The sequence below is a fragment of the Peromyscus maniculatus genome, chromosome 20 (genome assembly GCF_049852395.1).
Source record: "Peromyscus maniculatus bairdii isolate BWxNUB_F1_BW_parent chromosome 20, HU_Pman_BW_mat_3.1, whole genome shotgun sequence".
NCBI lineage: Eukaryota > Metazoa > Chordata > Mammalia > Rodentia > Cricetidae > Peromyscus > Peromyscus maniculatus.
Window position 1 is genome coordinate 55,322,730 of NC_134871.1, and position 16,409 is coordinate 55,339,138.

Sequence of the window (16,409 nt, forward strand, 5' to 3'; positions counted from 1 at the left end):
GCACCAGAGCAGCACCAGAGGGTCTGACATGTCACTGCAGTGCCAGGAGGAGGCAGATGCAGAAAACCAGACTGCAAGGAGAGTGGAGAAGTTCCCAGACTGGAGACTGCAACAAGGTAGGATTGCTCAGTGGTTAGAAGTGCTGGCCGTGCAATCCTGAGGACCAGAGCTTGGACTCAGCACCTACATAAGCTGTGTGGCCCGCACATGCCTGTAACCCCATCTCCAAAAGGAGACAGGACTAGTGGGGTTGCTGGCTTCCGGTTTAGCTGAAAATCAAACCACAAACCCCAGATTCAGGAAGAGACCCTGCCTCATGGGGGTGATAGAAGACCCTGGATGCCCTTTTCTGGTCTCTATACACAAACACTTCTCCCCCGCACCCCTCCCTTTTTTTTTTAAATGTTCCCTGTCTGGAAAGGTGACGCTCAGTGGTGAAGAGCACTGGCAGAGACATCCATACACACAGATAAATCTAAATTCCTAAATTCCCAAATTTGGTAAAGACAGACTGAAGAACTGGAAAACTTGGGCAAGTCCATCCCTGTCATGGCAGGCCTGCACATGAATGGAAAACTATGACTAGACTCCATGGCCTGTCCGCCACCTGCACCCCACTAGAGGCCTGAAGCTGTCGTCAATAGTCCCCCTCCCATGTCACCTTCGGGAGCAGGGTCAGTGGGGACAGGAAACACCCAGCACAACATGGGTACAAATCCAACAATTTTAATTTATTTTAGATGCGTCTCACCTGTGTGGTCATCCAGTGCTGAACAGTAATAAATACACCTGTTAAAAACCTCCAGTGTTGAATCTGTAAAGTCTTAGGTCATAAAAACAGTTTACAACTGACGGCTCGGTTTGTTTTGGTAACAGTTGTGCTCAAATTAAAAACTCCGCCTTCTGGGGTGGCATGGGCTTGTGGAGTTGTGAGCAGTCACAGTGCTCCAACTCCTGGAGACCGAAGCTTCCCGGTGCCAGGTCATTCTCTGTATCCTGGCCATCCTCAGAGGCCACTTGGGGCCGCCCTCGCAGCAGCGAGTGACCTCAGACCACGTCACGTAGACTTTCCTCTCACACGGGTCGATCCTTAGCAGTCCGGTGCACTCATGGGAGCGCAGCGTGCCGTGAAAGTCCTTGTATTTGACGGCCTTGTTTAGTGTCTCCCATCCGAGAGCAGCTGTACGCCTCACCTACACCCGATTTGAACAGCGGTGAGTGCTGAAGTAGACGGGTCTGAACTCTGGACCCCAGTCCCTTGGGCTTGGCCGCATGGTGGCTTGTGGTGGGCTGGTCACAGCAGTTCTTGGTGTGAGTTTCCAAAAAGAATTTGGTAACCATTGAAAAGTGGGACTGTGGCTTTGTTTCTCTGCACAATTGGCCACTTAAAGCAAAATGATGTAATTGGTCAGATTTCGGGGGTGGAGCCCCTGCCTGCCCAGAGAGCCCTGGAGTTTCAAAGAGTAGAACATTGGCAGGAAGGAATGTAACATCTTGGAAGACCTCAGGGGTCTCTGAATCAGGAACATGAGCACTGAGATCCTATGGGGAGCAGGGACAAAGAAATTCTTCCCCTGCAGTAGTGGGCTGACTGGGAAGCTCCAGAGACGTGCCAGGAGTGGACCTGGCACAAGGGTATGGGGGCGGCAGAGCGCACGGGATTTCACCCTGTGGGAAGTCGGCTGTGGCAGCCACACTTCACAGGCCAACCCCGTCCTGGATCCAGGGAGCTGAGCGCACACAGCTGTGTGCTCCAAAGGCCAGCAGAACACCCACACTCCCTGGCTTGCAGGCTGGAAGCAGCTGCAGGAGTTGGTGATGGCTGTATCAACTTCAGAGCCCATGTCGTCCCTCCCTGGGCACTGTGGGACCAGCTGTGTTGACATTCCAGATGCAAGTACAACTGTGCAAGCTTCCTTGGGATGCCATTTCATGGCTCTCCAGTGTCAGCAAAGTCAGGACATTGTAAAATATATACAGGTACCCATCTTCTCCAAGTCCAGGACAGATTTACTATGTATTTACAATTTTAAACAGCAACAGGGTACCTTTGCAGAGACTGAGACTGAGACACCATGGTTTTGTACTGCAAGGAGATGCCCCCGGGGACAGCTGGGCCTTGCCTGTGTCTGGTATCTGAGCCCTGGCAAGCCAAAGGGCCTGGCATAGTAATTCACCAAGTCCAGCTCAGGCTCTCTATGGCTTCTGTCGAGGCCTCTCGTGGCCAGGTCAGCAGTGCAGTTTGGGTTCTGTCTGCAGTCTGGGGACGGAGCCATGCCAGCCTGAAGTCCATCTCTCCCTCTTGAGACATGCCTGTGGCTTTGGCACTTGTCACAGAGTCTGATGGGCCCTGAGCTCCTGAGAGGGCCAAGGGCTCCCCATCTGGACATTCTGTGTAGAGCCGGCTGCCATTGCAGGGGCCCTCATACCAAGGGCCGGCCTGCCCCACAGGCAGCAGTCCCAGGCTTCACGGTCCGAGGGCTCGACTGGCAGTTGTCTTGTCGAGCTGACTGTGCCTCATGGTTTCCTGATGGTTCAAATTGAAGTTTCATTACTGCCTCTGTGTGTGGGAAGAATTGCCAGGCGTGTGGAGGGTCAGTGATGGTGGCCATCGGATGGAATCCAAAGTCGTTTAGGGGCAGACACTCCCAGTCAGGTGGGAGGGGAAGCCTGGGGGCTCTAGGGGCCCTGGATGGGGAGAGCTGGTGCCCCCCACCCACCCCCCAAAGCTGTGGAATCCAAGGCTACTTACTCTGAGTCAGAGCCATTGGCCTGAGCACTGCCGGTGCATACGTTCATGGCCACCCCGTTGAGATGTTCACGGCCCGGCTCCCTCCTTGGCGTCTTGATGGTAATAACACAGTCAGTGGCCCGGACGCCATCACCAGAGCCCAGGGAGGACGTGCGGGAGGACGAGGGGCTTTGCTCACAGTCGGCCAGCTTCTCTCGAAGGCGGCACTTCAAAGGCTGCTCTGGCAGTGGTGGCGGGTAGGTGACTTTGTTTTTCAGGATGCCTGGGAGGAGGGGGGAGAGCACCCAGTCAGTCCAGGCGGGCATCGGTGCAGCGGCTCAGTTGGGGATGGACGGTGTTGAGCAAGCGAATGCACCCAGCCTGGTTCTCACCGACTTGCCCAGGCCTAAACCCAAATTCTCCACAGGAACCCCCTCCACCTGCTGAACAAGGACTCCTGCCCCTGTCCCAGGTGCTGCCTGAGGGTTAGCTCCAGGGACACAGCAGGGCCCTCCCGAGGTACCTTTCCGCTGCTCCTGGGGCTGGCTGCTGAGCACAGCCACTGGCTTGGCCAGGACCCCGCTTTCCAGGTCAGGGGGCCGGTCACCACAGTGATTGCCCTGTGCCTGCCGGTGGAGCTCCACGCTGACCTTGGTCTCCACCTTCAGGTGGGGCTCAGTGTCCAGCTCCTCACTGTCGCTCCCAGCCAGGCTTTCCTCGGGCCAGCCAGCTGGGACATGGTTGGCTAGGACATCTGCTGAAATAAGAATGACACTGGGTTAGACTTACAGACACACCCCTGTCATACCCCAGGTCGGCTAGACCCCACGAGTTGCCCTGACCTCATTCTGGCTTGCTGGACTAGCAGGGTCATATGCTAAAGATGGAGACACTGAGACCACATCTTGATGTTGGGGACCCTGGTATGTGATCCCCACTGCTGTAACCAACACCGGGAGCCACATGCTGGCTGCTCTTTGCCTGCCTTGTCCAGCCTTCCACAATGATAGTCTGTGGAGGACCCCAAATTCCTGCCTCTGCCAGGCAGATGGTATGGGCAACTTTCTGGGGTTTCTGTTCCAATCTGAGCTTGGGGTGCGCCCACAGCCCACTGTTGAAAGTCCCCTCTGGCGTGCTGTGTCTCTACTGCTCACCTTTTGGGGTGCTGTGGACGGGGGCCCCAGCCGGATTCCATTTGTCTTCAGCATCCCCCGCATCGTCCTCACTGTCTGATGAGCGTGAAGAGGCGTAGGAGCTACTGTGTTCATCCAGGGACAGTTCACTGTCAGAGTCAGAGTCAGGGCCTGCAGGGGCAGAGTAGAGAGGGAAGCTCAGCCCTGACTCCAGCTGAGCACGAGGCCACCAGTGCTCTTTCGGGTCTATGCAGTCCAGTACCTCAGGGTTGGGGGGGTGGGGGTGGGGGGTCAAGAAAGGGGAGGAAGGCAAGAAAGGGGCAGGGGCTCTGGTGCCTGCCGAGGAAACCATACCGTGGGGTTTCTTGGAGTTCCTAGGGATGAAGGATGTATCTGGTTCTCCGTGGCTACCACGCGCTGGTCCAGAAGACACACTCAGCTTCTGGACCCCTTCATCCCTAGACAGGGTAGAAGTGGGGTAGACTCAGCACTGGCCCTGAGTGACAGCGATGGGCTGTCGGTGTCCCAAGCACATCCTATCGGAAGCCGCGTGAGGCTCTGGAAGATCCTCTAAACCCACCCCATTTGTACTTATCAACAGCAGCAACTGATTCAATAAACAGCCTTGCTGGCGTACGGAGGGCAGACCGAACAACAGGGCTCTGTTTACCAGGGTGTTGTTTACCCCCAAGGAAACAGTGGGTACAGAGGCCCGACCTGGTGATGCTGTCCAGAGAGGCTGTGGACTCCCCCAGGGCCGTGCGGAGCATGTCTGGTCCTTCGCTGTATGTGTTGTTGCAGTTGAGGGAGCGCTGGGGAGAAGGGTGGGAGGCCATTGGTGAGCAGAAGCCACCGAGGTTGGTACTGCCCCCCAAGCAGCACCCATGATAGCGCTGACTGGCCCCCGCCAGCATGGGGAAGGGGAGACAGGGCTGCGCACTTAAGCCTCGTGGCAGAGGGGAGAATATTCCCTGGCCCACACAGTGGGGACACCTCACTCCTTAGGGACACACTGCTTCTGGTTGGCCTGGGGAAACCTGTCCTTGCCATATCTTCCAAAGACCTTGCAAGTGGGACTATAGTTTTTTTTGTTGTTGTTGTTTTGGTTTGGTTTTTTGAGACAGGGTTTCTCTGTGTGGCTTTGCGCCTTTCCTGGAACTCACTTGGTAGCCCAGGCTGGCCTCAAACTCACAGAGATCCACCTGCCTCTGCCTCCCAAGTGCTGGGATTAAAGGCATGTGCCACCACTGCCCAGCGGGACTATAGTTAGAAAGAGACGCTGCCAGGCCAGTTCTGTCCTGTGGCATGTGGACAGCTCCGAGATGAAGTCCACCGGAGCGGAGTTTGTTTGGTCCTCACAGCTCCCCCACCCTGCTGTGAACAGGCCTGGAGGGGTCTCTGGCGCCTCCTACCGTTAGCAGGGTGGCCCTTGTAGTGGCTGAGTCATCCAGATGCAGCTTCTTCCCGGCCAGCACTGCCCTCAGGTGCTTCCGCACCTCCCGGTGGGTCACGCAGTGGAACAGGAGGACAAAGATGCCCTGGAGGGAGGGATGGGTATCAGGTCAGTGTGACTCTCAGGGTCCTGATGCTGCTGCTGCACCAGGCACCTGGCTGTCCACCGAGGAAAGCCTAGTTCACAGCAGCCTGGCTGACGCGATCCAGGAGATGCCCCAAGGTCCACTGGGCCTCACCTCCAGGCGGGGCTACTGGTTTCTTCATAGGGGAGCCTCAGCAAGTAAGATATCTGGACAGGGCAACCGTCCACAGCCTTAAGGGCCATCAGGGGCCCCCAACATTATGCCATAAACTCACTAGGCAGCAGCACTTGGTATGAAACACAAAAGGCTACTCCTATTTCTTGAGAACACCAACGGGCTTTGGGCCAGCCTGCAGCAGTGGGTGGGGGTGGGGTGGGGGAGACAAGCTTTATCCTGCCCAAGCCATGGCAATGTCCTGACAGACTCAGGGCCTGGAGGCAGGGCTGGGACAAGTAGAGAACACAGGCTTCCTCCTCTGCAAGTGCAAGTACTGGGGCTCCCCCCGTCCCCCATCCCCAACATCCCTTTCTCACTGTAGCTGCCCCAGGACAGAGGTCACAGAGCGGCCCCAGCAGGTGACTGCTGGCCCCTACCTGCAAGCAGCTGAAGGCCGCGAAGAGGTAGTGGAAGCTCAGCGTGTCACTGTTGACAGCCAGTAGTCCCAGCAGCCAGGTGGCGCTGACCACCAGCAGCAGCAGGAAGGCAGTCCTCAGCAGAGAGCTGTGGGAGGGGAGCGTGAGGACAGGTCTTTCCCTCTCTCTGGGGTTCATTCAGACCATCATCCTATGTGTGTCTGTCCGTCCATCCACCTACAACTCCGCCCCAACCCTAGCTTCCACTAGGGACAAGGCAGACAGAAGTTATGTGGGTAGAGGTGTAGGCATAAGAAGATAACTCAATTAAAACAAAGGATGAGCCTCGACCACCGAAATGAGCCACGGCTTGCAACATTCCTTAATGTCACTCGGATCCAATGGCTGCTGTGCAAGGCCATGCTAGCTTCTGCGAAATGTGAACACACAAAAGGGGTGCAGAGCAGAGTGGCCAAGGCCAGAGAGACCGACTGAGACAGAGAACTCCCACACCAGCCTCTACCACCATGGGACTCAGGCAAGCACCTCCCCTACTAAGTCACCCCGTTAGTCAAAAGCACATGACCACTGCACGTCCCTTTCGGAGAGTCGTGGAAGAGCTTTGTGGCTGTGTGACTTAGGGTCACAGTGGGACCTGGAGATAAAGTGGACTCAGGTAGGAAGCTGTAGCCTCTGGACCGGGACTCTATTCACTCCCTCTCCATGTCAGACTCGGCTCCATCCCTCAGGCTGGGGAGCTGGCACCCTCCTGTGTTTCTTATGGTCACTCTCTTCTCACCCTGCTTCTTGCATACCATGCTAATTCTAAGGGGTATAATAGTCATAAACACACACACACACACACACACACACACACACACACACACACACACACACACACACCTACCTAAAACTCAGCATGTCCCTCCTAGGCTACATCAGGGGGTGTCCTACACTCCCGAGGCCCTGGCATCATCACCACAACCAAAAGGAAAGCTCCATTCCCAGCCCACCTGCCAGCTGTCACCCAACACTGAACATGTGTCTAATTGTGAATTCAGGACCCTCTCCTACCCATGTCCCTCCTCTTCCTCCAGCTCCTATGGCCTGGTCTGTCTCAGGACCTGAACCCACTGTCTCTGCCTTCCTGCTGGGCTAATCACCGCTGTGACCATGGTGTCTTCCACATCCATGCCAGCCTTATCCCGGAGGTCCAGTACTTGTCCTCATCCTCTGCCTGACTCCCTGGGGTGGGTATGTGGCTAACAGCCCAGACAGCTGGGTGATGGGCACTTTCATATGAGACTCAGTCCAACATGTAGTCTCTATCTTTGGGGGCTCTCAGGGCCCAGCTGAAAGGCCTGGTGGGGGTTAGTTAGTGTTACATCCCACCCACTGGATTCAGCCGCAACTTACACAACCCCCTTTCTCTCATAGTAATGGCGTTTTCTTTGGCAGGAAACCTTTGCAGACAGGACGAAGATGACCGTGTTGATCTAGGAAACAAGAATAGCAGCTGCAGGCAGTGGGCTCTTCTGATGTCTCCAAGGTGATCCTCACCAGCCAAACACTTCTGCATATTTTCAAACGTATCTAGAGGTGTGGTGGGGCGAGAGGCCTTGGCCCCAGATGAGTTAAGCCAGGCCATGCTGTGGCCAGGCCTTAGCCTGCCACTCCAGGCTTCCAGTGGGCATGAATTAGGCCCCAGAACCTGGGGGGGGGTCTAAAGATGGGGTCCCAGAACAGCCTGGGAACTAGGATGACTGTTACTATGAGGCATATCCTTCCTGTCAACCCTGGCCACCCTGAGGAACTGCTGACCACAGCCAGCCCTGGGCTCGTGTGTCCTGAGGGGCATGTCTGGGGACTCATAACACTCACGATTATAACCATTCCGACAGGCCCAGCAAAGCTCCAGATCAGGCTGTCCTGAAGGGACAGCCAGCAGAAGTCAGGGTTCCCGTAGCCCTGAGGGTCCAAGCCGACAGCCAGTCCTGTGCGTATTAGAGAGAGAAGAGAGTGAGGGCCACGTACCTGGGTGGTCATCTACCTGCCCAGGAGGAGAGCTGAAGCCAGCCAGGCAGGGCCACCCAGAGACCCCAAACCACCCTCATCAGAGACCGAGGAGCCAGAGGGAAATGTATCGGCACTCCTTAAACTAAGTTAGGGGCTGGCTACTCCCTGCGGTCAGGAGGCAGCCATTGCCTGTAGCTAATACAGGCAATGGCTGTATAATTTCATCTGCTTAAGGGCCCTTAGGTATAATCTTATGACCTTTTAAAAGATACATGTTTGTAAAAACAAATCAACTTTGAAACGTAAGCTAGAACTGTGAACTGCCTGGATCGAGAGAGCAGCGTCCCTTGGAAGCAGTGGTATTTCCCATTCGGAACTCAACAGGTCATTGGGGAGGCCTCCCAATGGCACCTCAAGATGGCGTCTACACTGAGGAACATATGTCATCTTCTAGGTGTCCCTCATGTCAGTGTTCTCAAAATGACACCAGACCTCGAAAGAGATAACACCTCCGTCAAGCAACAAGAGGTACCTGTCCCCCTCCGTCTCCCACCCAGCCTGCGTGTCTGAAAGTATGAAAGTCACTCAGGGTCCCTTGGAGTAGGGATGAGTTATATGAGAACCCTAGAGGCCTGGGGGATTGTGTCCAGATGCCTGAAATGCCCCCAGAGTCTGCCAGGAAGGGGGTTCAGGCCTCCTGTTGAGAATGGAAGTGTGGATCTTCCTCAACAGGAGGCAGATGTTGGCTTTCTATAGTTATTGAAAAGTGTAGGCCAGGCATGATGGCGCACACCTTTAATCCCAGGTCTTGGGAAGCAGAGGCAGGCAGATGTCTGAGTTCAAGGTGTTAGCCTGGTCTACAGAGAGAGTCCCAGGATACCCAGGGCTACACAGAGCAATCCTGTCTCGGAAAACCAAAGAAAGAAAGAAAAGGCGGGCTGAGGAGTATGCATAAAGCAGTCCTCAGCTGGAAGTCATTCAGTCGTTTTATTGGCTGATTTGTTTGTTATATTGGTGATAGACACAGTCATGTCCGTCCATCCATCTGCGCACCCCCTGGCCCACCCTTCGTGACCTAATCACTCCCACCTCTTTCACTCACTCACACCCACACCCACTCCTCCTGTGACCGGAGCAGAACATCTTCCAGTTAGGCCCTGCACAAAGAACCCCAAAGTACCCTGGGCCAGCAGCTCACACCTCACCAGAGAGACCCATCTCCACAGGGCCCAGGACTGGCTACCCTTCTATACACAGCTAAATGTAGAGGGCCCGGAGAAAAGGCGGGCGGACGGACGGACGGACGGCTCGAGGAAAACCTGTGTTTTCACACAGGTCGCCCTGGCAGGGCTGCCCTGTGCGTCCTTACCTGTGACAATGGCAGGGATGCCCCAGCCCACCACGTGGTAGAACCTCATGGGCCCCGTGTCGATGTTGCGCACTTCCGTCAGCATGCGGTAGACATGCAAGTTCTCCACCAGGGTCCAGGCAAAGGTGCTCATGGAGACGTAATGCAGGAGGATGGCGACCACCGTGCAGAGAAACTGGGCAGAGATGAGGAGGCTCAGCAGGCAGCCCCAAGGCCCGGGCACTGCTAAGGGGGCAGGCTGGCAAGCACCCTATAAAACTGCACAGGGGTGGTTCACGCCTAGGGGTGACCCCCCTCCTGAAGCAGAAGCCAAATTGTCAGGAGTGACCACATGAGGCTATTCTGCAATGTCAGGGTCTCTAGTGTCTCCAAAGGGTGGGGAAGCTCCTCTCCTCCTGTGTGATGCAGCCGGAGTGGCTGAGCATGACTGCACCTCTCCTGATGTAGATGATAGAAGAAGGCATGGGGGATCCACCCGAGGACCCCTCCTCAGCCTGGGGTCACTAACAAGAGTGGGTGTGATTCAGGAACAAGGCACAAATACTAGTCTTTCCGAGAATCTGGAAATCACGTACTTTTGCGAGCTGCTTCTAATCTTTAAATACATAAAACACTTTATAAAAACACTAAGAAGTCGCATCTGCTCAGGCTGAAAGCTCCCAGCCTGGGACCTCGGCCTGTGTTCCCAGAATTGTCGCCACATGGTTTCTACAGCCGGGTACAGCTGGGGGGTAGGGGCCACTTCCTTCAGGGTCCTCTGTCCAGTAGGAACGGTGTCTTGAAGTTTTTCTGCTGATCTAAGACCAGGGAAGAAGGGGACTGTCCCACCTGTCTGTCCTTAACTGGACAGGGCTATGTGTCGGGCCAAAGCCCAGTGCTATAAAGGAAAACTCAACGTGTGGGCTGGCTGAAGGCTGGCATGCCTCTCCTTGGGTAGGCAGCCAGCTGCAGAAGCCAGGTCCTCCTGCCTGGGTTCAGAAGACCCAGCGGTACCAGGAAGAAGGTATGGGAGTAGGGACAAGACATACTGGGCCCCCTAAGTTCAGCCTAGGAAGCTATTGGCATAAAGCCAGCCCCAGGTGGTCCACAATGGGACTTGAAGATGTAGCCCAGGGCAGCCGCTCATGGGCCTTTGGGGAGGACCTGCCCTAGCTGGGGCTTCCATGCCAGTGGGCTGGGAGGTGACCGCAGGTTCCCAATAGGAAGTGAAGGCAGACAGGGTAGAAAATAAGGGGAGAAGGAGAGAGAAGTGGAAGAATCTGGCCCTATTCCAGTTGGCCACCTGGACAAGCTAGCCCTACCTTGAGCCACACCCCTAACCCCAGCCACAACTGACCCTCCCCCAGCTGGGCCAAACTCACTGCAGGCTTCCACCCAGATGGAAAGCACCATCGAGCCCCACAGCTGGTCACACCCTTATCAACGCCCACCGCTGACCACACCCACAGATGGGGCCCACACTGGCAGGGACAGTCAGTCCTATGCTCTGTCCTTGACTGTCCTCTGGGCCTCCGTGTCTTCTCTGGGAAGACCCCCCCCTCACAGATTCACACAGGTAGGATGGGGGCCACCACTCAACCTCCTACTAGACGTGGCTGTGTTCGAATACCAGGTCACTGCACTCTGAGGAAGGTCAGCCGAGCACAGGCTGGAGGGCGCCATGACAGAACCACCCGCTGCCGGGTCAACCTCCAAGGGCCAGGTGCTCTCCGGAAATGACACCCAGACAGCACGAGGGACTTACGTAAACATCAACGCTTGTCACCTACAGTGCAAAGCCCAAGACAAAACAGTGCCCCAGCTGGGCCATGCCCTCTGCTGGCATCAGAATGCCAGCCTCGAGGGGCAAGCCTGAGCTGGATCAACCCACACCATGTGCCATTTCCTGAGTGGGAAGTGCAGCGGGTTCAGTTGGAGGGCGAGGGTGAGAAGGTTGGCTAGCTGTTGCTTTAAGTGGTGCAAAAGTAAACCCTCAAACAAACAAAAAACACCGTTTAAAAAAAAAAAAGGTCTAGAAACTGACAGTAGGACCTGGCGGGCTTGTGTGTTCACACGTCTACACTAAACATACTTGCTTTTCCAGAACAGAACAAACACACACTAAATCATTTCAGCCTGTCAGGCTTCTGAGAGATAAACAGCCTCGCCCAGAGATAGGACTGTGAGTTTAGATAAAACCCAGGCACCATGCCAAGCCCCAGCCACGGCACACCTTCCTCCCAGGATGCATTAGCCTGGTCTGTGCTCAGTGGTGCCCGGAAAGCTTTCATTTCAGGCAGGCGCTGAGTCAGAAATGAGCGGTGGCCTCGCAATGCTCCACACGCCAGCCATACTTAGTTGCAGGGAGTGGCCTGCAGCTGATGACGGTACTTTCCTCTACCCAGACCTTGAGGAAGCACAGCTACAGGACCCAAAAGGAATCTCAGCTCCCTGAGCTTGCACCCAGGCTATGCATGCAGAGGAGGGTGGGCCTCCTGTGTCCATGCCTGTGAGGGGTAATGCCTGGCTCAGGAAGTGGCAGGGCATTGGTCCTTGTTCTTAATCCAGCCCTGTGCTTCTGTGACCCTGCAGGAAAGCCACCCAGTTCATCAATGGGACTAGGTGGAGGACAGCCTGGAAAAGTGTGCCTAGGAGGTCTAGAGGGCCTGCCCTCTCTCCCGAGGGTTCTGGCCACTCAGGAAGGTGTCTGTGCTTGCTGGGGAATTCCAGCTTTGCAGCCTTCTTCCTGCTCCTATCCCAGAGCCTGGCTTGGAGATCAAGTCTCCATGCCTGGGCTCTGTGCTTTACGTCATGGGTAGCTGTGTCCAGCTGCCACCTACTCATCCTATTCCCGGCAGCTGCATCTACCCTCCTACACCCCAGAGCCCTTAAAACTACCCCAACCCTTCCCCCTTCCCACCCTGGCCTCTGTTCTGAGCCTCAACTACCAGGCCTGTGCTGGAGCACAGAGCTCTGGCTGGTTGCCATGGTACTTCAGGGCGTGATAGAGCCCGCACACAGAAGATGGCATTCTGTCAAGTGCCCCCCCCCCCCGCCCCCAGGGTACTGATGGATTGTTTCATGGAATGGGCCTATTCCTGCATCTTTCCTGGACACCTTCCAGTGGGTGGCACTGCGTAGTCTCACACAACCCCCTTCCCTGACCCAGCTCACAACCAGCCAATGGGTAGAGGGTGGGAGGTATTCCTGAATCCTGGTAGATTGAATGTATAGTTGCATTTTTATATCCAAGGGCTCTGCATCCAAAAATGGCGAACATTTATGGTAAAAAGAATTACACCTGTACTAAGTGTGCATCGTTCCCTCTTCACCCTTTTCTAAACAGTACAGCCAACCCTTAGTCACATTGCTATCAGACAACCCAGGGACACTACGACATACCCAGGAGAAAGTGCCCTGTGCAGACGCTACCTCCTCTGATGTGTCTTTTGGTTTGGTATCCACGGGATCCAAGACAAGTCCATGTAGAAAGGAATATAGCTGTAGTACCCACCCCTGGGGGACCAGAGCAAGGATGAAGGAACAGCTAACTGCAGCATCAGCACCGCATAGGGCACCACCCTGCACCAGAGGCTGCTGCAAGCATGATGGTGTCTAGGTCAGGGTAACCCCTGAAAGTCTGGGTCACTGTATGCATAAGTGAACGTCTACTAACCTTGTAACACTCTAGGCTGTCAGTCACTGTTCAGTTACAAGTGTGAAACAATATACACACAGAGTGCCCTGTGGCAAGTCCAGGGCAAGCAACAAACTTCGGATGGGAGAGTGATATCCCTCACCTCTGGTAGTTAAAAGTCTACATGGCAGAGGCCTCCTTGGGGTCTACAGGGAGGTGGCACCGAGGGCCAAGTACCTAATACTCTGACGACTCTACCACCTCCACCTGAGTGGCCCTGTGGGTGACCCCGTTTGTCAAGATTGTCTTTCCTTACACATCTGCCTCTCAGCTCCAGGAGGTTAATGGGTGGACCCTGTAAGTGAGCTTCCAACGAGGTCCTCACAGGAGCAGAGCTGACCTGCAATCACCCTCCCTCCCCAAATTACCAACAAGTGGGCTGGACCTCACATATTTTGAAATTCTCATGTGGATATATGGAAAACCACAGCTGGTTTGCTGGGACCACCCAAGGTCACAACCCCCATTGTGTCCTACAATTTTGCCTTTCATCAAGTCATCAAAGACCTCGACACTGTCAGCAGCAGTGTGGACCTGGGCTACCTCCTCAGGGCTGCTCCCTTTTTCCCTGAGACATCATCTCTGGACACCAGTCTGTCCCTCCCGGAGCCACCGTCACCAATGGACTATACAAAAGCTCCCCAGTCCCGCTCCACGTAGCTCAGTCAGAGCCAGCTCTCCATTCCTTCAGAGCCAGATTTAATCGGCTCTCACACGGATGCCCACACCCTCCCTCCGCTCCTCCGCTCCTCACGTTCAGATGCTCTGGAGAGTCCTTACACTCAGGCTGCTGAACTTCCTGAATTGTCCCCAGGACTTTATCCGCAGGTTGTTTTAGAATTTTCTGGGGAATCCAACATGTCAAGAGTTTTCATTCTTTCTACATGTGGCCCCATCGAGGCCTTCCTCTAGGAATAACCACCATACCTTAATGAATAAAAGATTGGAGTAAGGTAGGTTCCTGCATTTGGAACCTCAGCTAAGGCCGCCTACTGGTTCCCTCCACTGCGGTGCTATGTGTTTGTGTGGTGGTCCTTGTCCTAGGCTAAGGAGCCCCCTTTCCTAGTTTGTTCAAAGGGGGTTTTCTCCCGCCCCCTTCTTTCTAATCATGGAAGAATATAAACATTATCCATCTTTTTCTGCATTAAGAAAAAATATTTTCTCCTTAAATGTAGTGTTAGGGATGTAGCTTAGTGGTTAGAGGGCCTCATACCAGAGGCCCTAGGTTTGTTCAGTCCCCAACACTGCCAAAATCAGGGAGTGCAGGCAAAGGGCCTATGGTCCCAAACTCTCCAGAGGTGGAAGCCAGAGAGTCTGGACTTCCAAGTTCATGCTGGGCCTCAGCTGACGCAAGCCCACTCGGGCTACATCAGCCCCTGCGTCCCAACAGCGAAAGGAAACTTGGATCATTCCTTATATGTGGTGATGAGAATGACATTTATAGGTTTACATGCTACTAAATCAGCTTCACGTCTGTCCTAAGATAAACCCAGCTGGGTTCTGTTATCTACATACAGATACTGATGCATCCCCCGTGCCAGCCTTCCTTATCTTAGATGAGAATGCAACCACTCAGCCACGGCTCAACTGGGTTGCCCGAAACTGTTCAAGCTGCCTCCCGGCCTCCCTTCCCAGCCCCAGTGTCTGTGATTGGTGCTTTTTCCCCATTAGAGAATTTTCCCTTCAAATAACACCTTATGACTATTTAATCTTCTTATCCCCTTCTTCTCCACTTGGTTTCTGCCTTATTCTTCCCTTTCCAAACCTCCTCAAGGTCCCAGTGTTCTTTTGCTAAAGACCCTTAGCTCACTGGATTTCAGGCTCCCTTTAAAAAAGATGCTGATTTTTATGTATATGGGTGTTTTGTCTGCTTGTAGGTGCACCATGTATGTGCAGTGCCCATGGAGGCCAGAAGAGGGTGTTGAACCCGTGGAACTGGGGTACAGATGGTGGTGAGCTGCCAGTGGTTGTTGAGAATGGAACCCAGGTCCTCTGGAAAGGCTCTTAACCTCCGAGCCATCTCTCCAGCCTCCACTTCCTTTATTCTATCATCAGCAACATGATTTCAACTCTTTGATTTTACTATACCCTGTGAATTATTATTTAAATCACATTTACTCATTTTGAGTGTGCATATGTGTGTAGAGCATGCATGTTACGGGTACATGTGTGGAAGTAAAAAGACAACTGATGGGAGTGTGCTTCCTCCTGCCACTGTGGGGATCCTGGGGACTGAACTCAGGTCATCAGGCTTGGCAGCAGGGACCATCACCCACTGCGCCATCTTGCCCAGTCTGCGAGGTCCGACATGATATTTCTAGCAACATTTTTCCTTCAGTAAGATTCCTAGAAAAATTTCTTAAACTTGTGTCTTCTATAGGTGTATTTTGAGTTTGTTTTACCAGGTACATAGAAGAGCAGGCATCTACCGTCCCAGTGTGTAGACCCCTGTGATCATTCCATAGCTGCCCTCTGTCCCTGGTACAACCATTTGTCTTCAGTCTCATAATCAGAGATCCTTGGCTTTGTCTAAGCTGGCACCCTGTCACATCTCATGACTGTCAATCTTGGTGCTGCTTACAAATGTCCCTCCTGTGGGCTATCTTTGCACCAGTGGCCATTTCTACCAATCACCCGTGTCAGAGATGAGTATGTGCCCGGGAGCTGTGCCTGGACAGGCCTTGCTGGCCTGGACAGAGCATGCTGGCCACAGGTCCAGCTGTGTAGGTACAGGTAAGGATTCCCATTGCTTTCCATGTCCTTCCTCCACAACACTTAGGTTCTGCATGCTAACATCTGGAGACATGAACGCTAACATCAGGAGGCTCTCTAGTCTGGACACCACTCTACCCTGGGGACCTCTAGAGCATGGAGTGCATGACCGCCATGAGCAGCCAGGACCCCTGTGAGGTTCTGCAACATCTCTCAGGCTCATATAGTTCTCCAGGATTCAAGGCAACATTCAACAAACCTACCCAACACTCAACATCCCTGCATTTAATCATATCAACTGGAGGTTCCCCGTCTTTCTTCTCCTCTCCTCCTCTTCCCCACCTGTCCTCTCAGCAGGTTCCTTCCTCTTCTTTGGTCATATACATTCTCAGAAACCACTTCCTTGCTCTATGCATTGGTTGCTCCTTGAGCAAAGCCCAGGGCTGTCATGGACGTGGAGACAACAGAGGGGTAGGGAACCTGTGCACCACTATCCACTAAAGCTACTGTAACCCACAGGACTCTGGGATTTAGCACATGACTACAGCGTCATGATGGTGAACTCTAATTGTCAACTTGACACAAAATTAGACTCACCTAGGAAAACAGTCTCAATGGGAGACTGTCAAGGTCAGGTAGAACTGTGGGTCTGTCTGGGGGTT

General features: G+C 54.1%; 1 protein-coding gene across 4 annotated transcripts in view; it reads right to left on the reverse strand.

The window, feature by feature from the left end:
* Window positions 1-710: 710 nt before the first annotated feature.
* The window catches only part of Celsr1 (cadherin EGF LAG seven-pass G-type receptor 1), a 143,658-nt gene continuing 127,959 nt past the window's right edge, over window positions 711-16,409 (reverse strand). The window contains exons 25-35 of one of the 4 annotated variants that reach the window (XM_042265391.2): window positions 9,360-9,534; window positions 7,856-7,968; window positions 7,391-7,470; window positions 5,996-6,122; window positions 5,277-5,402; window positions 4,582-4,676; window positions 4,219-4,322; window positions 3,886-4,035; window positions 3,255-3,488; window positions 2,753-3,014; window positions 711-2,560 (exon numbers count right to left, since the gene is read on the reverse strand). In XM_042265391.2, coding sequence (XP_042121325.2) covers window positions 2,536-2,560; window positions 2,753-3,014; window positions 3,255-3,488; window positions 3,886-4,035; window positions 4,219-4,322; window positions 4,582-4,676; window positions 5,277-5,402; window positions 5,996-6,122; window positions 7,391-7,470; window positions 7,856-7,968; window positions 9,360-9,534 — 1,491 coding nt within the window. In that variant the 3' untranslated portion in view covers window positions 711-2,535. The remainder of the gene's footprint in view (window positions 2,561-2,752; window positions 3,015-3,254; window positions 3,489-3,885; window positions 4,036-4,218; window positions 4,323-4,581; window positions 4,677-5,276; window positions 5,403-5,995; window positions 6,123-7,390; window positions 7,471-7,855; window positions 7,969-9,359; window positions 9,535-16,409) is intronic. The other 3 variants (XM_076556518.1, XM_042265392.2, XM_042265393.2) reach the window with 3 other exon arrangements.